Below are 3,503 nucleotides of genomic sequence, written 5' to 3' on the forward strand. Positions count from 1 at the left end.
GTTCTGAGCCTCGAGCCTCGGAGCCACTGTCACAGCGAATGCCTGGAGTGCTGATCTCCTGGGGGCGTGGGAAGCCAGTCTGGGCTCCGGGGGGACACTTCAGGCCTAAAAGCCACACGTGACATGGTTTTCTCCCCTTCCCTTCACCAGCCTCTCATCCACGTCTTCGCAAAGAACCTGGTGACCTTTGTGTCTCAAGAAGCCGGAAACAGAGCCGTCCTCCTGGCCATGGCCATGAAGGACCGGAGCGTGGAGGGGCTGCGGGCCTTGAAGGAGGTGATCCAGACCTGCCAGGTGTGGTGACCTGGACTTGCAGCCACACCTGCGGCTCCACAGAGCCGGGGGGAAGGCAGGGACTCGCTGGGAGCCCCCCCTGCGCCCTGGAAGCCGAGGAGAGGAGAGGAGCGTGTCTCCCGCAGACTCCTGTTGGCCTCTGACCCCGACCTTGGACGGAGGGAGTGCGGGAGTGCGTGTGGGAGAGTCGGGATGGTCTCACCAGGGCCCAGTGGGTTTGAGAATTGAAGAGTCCTGGCCCTCAATGTGTGGTACCGGCAAGTGGAGGGAATTGCTTTTGTATTAAAAACAAGTGCAGAATCCAAGCTGCCCCACCGCCTTCCTGACAGCTGTGGACTCCAGCCTCTGCACAGAGGGCCTGAGGGGGAGGAGCTTGAGTGGCTGACGCAGGGGCTTGGTTCCCACGGTGAGGGGCCCAGGAGCTGTGTCTCGCCCTCATCTTGCTTCTCCTGTGGCTCTTCTGAGTGAGATGGGGCTGACGGGGCGCTGACCTCCATCCCATTCTTCCCGTCTCGCTGTGTGTGGTCACCTCGATGGACCGGGGGCACAGGCATGGGACCAGCCAGGGGAAGGCTAGCAGGGCAGACCAGGTGGGGACCGTCCAGGGGAGGGAGTTTCCAGCAAAGGGAGGAGGTGGGAAGGGCTCGGCAAGGCTGCAAGGACCTCACCAGGAACAGGCCACGCCCCTCTCACGTGGGACACGGCTCAGTGGCAGTGAGGACCTGGGCTCTGGAAAGGTGGTGAGTGGAAGGCTCTGAGCCCAGGGAAGTGGGAGAGAGGACTTTTTTTTTTTCTTTTAATCTATTTTTACTGATTTCAGAGAGGAAAGGAGAGAGAGAGAGAAATAGAAACTTCAATGATGAGAGAGAATCAAGGATCAGCTGCGTCCTGCACGCCCCAACTGGGGATCGAGCCCGCAACCCAGGCATGGGCTCTTGACCAGAATTGAACCTGGAACCTTTCAGTCCACAGGCCGACGCTCTATCCACTGAGCCACACCAACCAGGGTGAGAAGTGAGGACATTGTGATGAGCATGCTCCCCAGCAGGACCCTGAGTGCTCAGGGCAGAGGCGGGCTGGCCGGGCGCCTGAGTGTCAGGGACAGGCGTCTCCACAGGCTCGGTGTCTCCTGTGAGCCCACAAGAGCCCGAGGGTGGGCTGCACAGGACGGGAGGCCCCTCACCGCTGGGGAGAGGTGGCGGGCCCAGGGCCGGTCAGGACGGAGTAGGACAGAGGGCCGTGGCACTGGAGGGAGGGAGAGGGAAGAGGGAGAAATCAGGAGAAAGTCTCTAAGAGAAAAACCCAGAAAGGAGCCCTTGAGCAGGTGCCGCAGGCCCACGGGGGCACCGGGCACCCACGCCCTGCACTCGCGGTTTCCTCTGTTAATCTCCTTCATCCCCACACCGTCTGGGACCCTGAGGGTCTTTGCACCCACTTCACAAATGGGGAGCACCTCCCTGCTGCTGGGCCCACACCCCCAGCCTCGGCCTCCTCCTGGTAATGAGTTCATCCCCCCCACCCCCCCACCTGCCCGCAGGTGGGCACTCCTTCTACCAGTGGGAGGGGCTGTCCGAAGACACCCTCAGGCTCCCGGGCAGAACACTCAGAGGGAAGAAGGGAAACAGACATGTGAAGGGGGGGAGGGCTGCCACCCTCTGGGGGTGACAGGCACTGTCCCACTTCACCCTATAAAGTGGGCATCAGACCCTCACCCACACTGTCCAGAGGAGCAGCCACCCAAAGCCACACCTGGTCAGTGATCCAGACACAGCCCACACTGAGATGCTGGGGTCTACGGCCAACGTGTGCCCCCCACAGGACGGTGGGTGGGGGAGAACTGGTCTTGGAGTGGGCGGGGCCTAGGGGGTGTGGCCCAGGTGCACCTGGGCAGGGAGGGCTGGCCAGCAGTGGAGAGTTGTCTGGGTCAGAACAGGCCAGAGCTTCCCCGGGGCCCACCCTGCTGCTGTGAGGACAGCAGAGGGCGGGGCCTCCAGGTGGACCCAGCACCCTCACACCTCAGGGTGGAGCCCTGCCCCAGTGGCTCAGGGAGCCACAAAGGAAGTGAGCTGTGTGTATGTGGGGGGTGCATTCACATTTGTGCATGTGCGTGTATGTGTGTGTGCACACGGGAGGGTGTGGTGTCCAGGTTGAGCCCCAGGCAGCCCGATGGGATGGGGGCTCCTGGAGGAAAACTCCCACATTTGCAATTCTGAGGGTTACACCGCTTCACCCCAGAGGCCGTGTCCCTGAAGGAGCCAGGGTGCCCGCTGGTAACCAGAGCATCCAAGGCCCCAGGTGCGCACCCAGGACTGCAGCAAACTCACCTGAGGGGCAGGTACAAGCGGGCCCAGGGCCCACAGGTTCTCCCTGGAGGCCAAGCAACAGGCCTGGGAGGGACGCGGGCCGGGCAGGGGCAGGACAGGAGGAGGGAACGAAGTCGGGGGTCCCCGGGGCTGACGGGGTTGCTGGGCTGGTCAGTCCCTTGGCCTGGAAAGGGAGAGGAGCCCACCCATACGTGCCCGGCTGGCAGGACACCAGGCGGAACGAGCCAGCTGGGCCTGAGTCCTCCGGCGGCAGCAGCTGTGACCAGCTTCTTTTCGTTTTTATGTTTTTATCGATTGTAGAGCAGGAGTGGGGGACATCCGGCCCACGGGCCACATAAGGCCCGGAAATGGTCTGCTCTGGCCCTGCCAAGGATGATTGTAGAGCAGGAGTGGGGGACATCCGGCCTAAGGCCCGGAAATGGTCTGCTCTGGCCCTGCCAAGGAGTAGGGGTGAGTTAGTTAAATGTTTGGCCTAATTGGTGAACAGGGGTCGGGGGACAGGTGATGGGCCGGAAGTGAGCACCTGAACAGGGGCGGGGCCACGTGATGGGCCGGAAGTGAGCACATGGGTAAGGGGGCGGGGCCACGTGAAACGAGGGGTCTCGAGAGGCAGGAGGCTGAGATTGAAGGGATGTGGCAGGAGCCCCCAGAAGCTGAAGAGGCAGGAAGGACCCTCCCTGGAGCCCTCCCAGGGAGCGCAGCCCCAGACGCCCCGATTTCAGATTCTGGCCCCAGAACGGGGAGAGCACGTGTTCCTGTTGGTTGAGGCCAGTTTGTTGTCATGGGAACAGCAGCCCCAGGAAATAGACCCTCCTGGCCCCTCCTGTTGGGGCTTTGACCGGGTTCTGGGAACAGCTGGGCCCTGTGCTCCGGCAGGGGGACCCC

The 3,503-nt window shown here is 62.6% G+C and overlaps 2 protein-coding genes across 4 annotated transcripts in view; both read left to right on the plus strand.

The window, feature by feature from the left end:
- Positions 1 to 599, plus strand: part of PSMG3 (proteasome (prosome, macropain) assembly chaperone 3) — a 2,648-nt gene extending 2,049 nt beyond the window's left edge. For all 3 annotated transcript variants that reach the window (XM_005883365.2, XM_005883367.2, XM_005883366.2), the window contains exon 3: positions 151 to 599. In XM_005883365.2, coding sequence (XP_005883427.1) covers positions 151 to 303 — 153 coding nt within the window. In that variant the 3' untranslated portion in view covers positions 304 to 599. The remainder of the gene's footprint in view (positions 1 to 150) is intronic.
- A 635-nt stretch (positions 600 to 1,234) lies between these two features.
- TMEM184A (transmembrane protein 184A) overlaps positions 1,235 to 3,503 on the plus strand; it is a 19,472-nt gene continuing 17,203 nt past the window's right edge. Inside the window, exon 1 of the mRNA XM_014530986.1 lies at positions 1,235 to 2,629. Coding sequence (XP_014386472.1) covers positions 2,369 to 2,629 — 261 coding nt within the window. The 5' untranslated portion in view covers positions 1,235 to 2,368. The remainder of the gene's footprint in view (positions 2,630 to 3,503) is intronic.

The sequence above is a fragment of the Myotis brandtii genome, unplaced genomic scaffold (genome assembly GCF_000412655.1).
Source record: "Myotis brandtii unplaced genomic scaffold, ASM41265v1 scaffold786, whole genome shotgun sequence".
Classification (NCBI taxonomy): domain Eukaryota; kingdom Metazoa; phylum Chordata; class Mammalia; order Chiroptera; family Vespertilionidae; genus Myotis; species Myotis brandtii.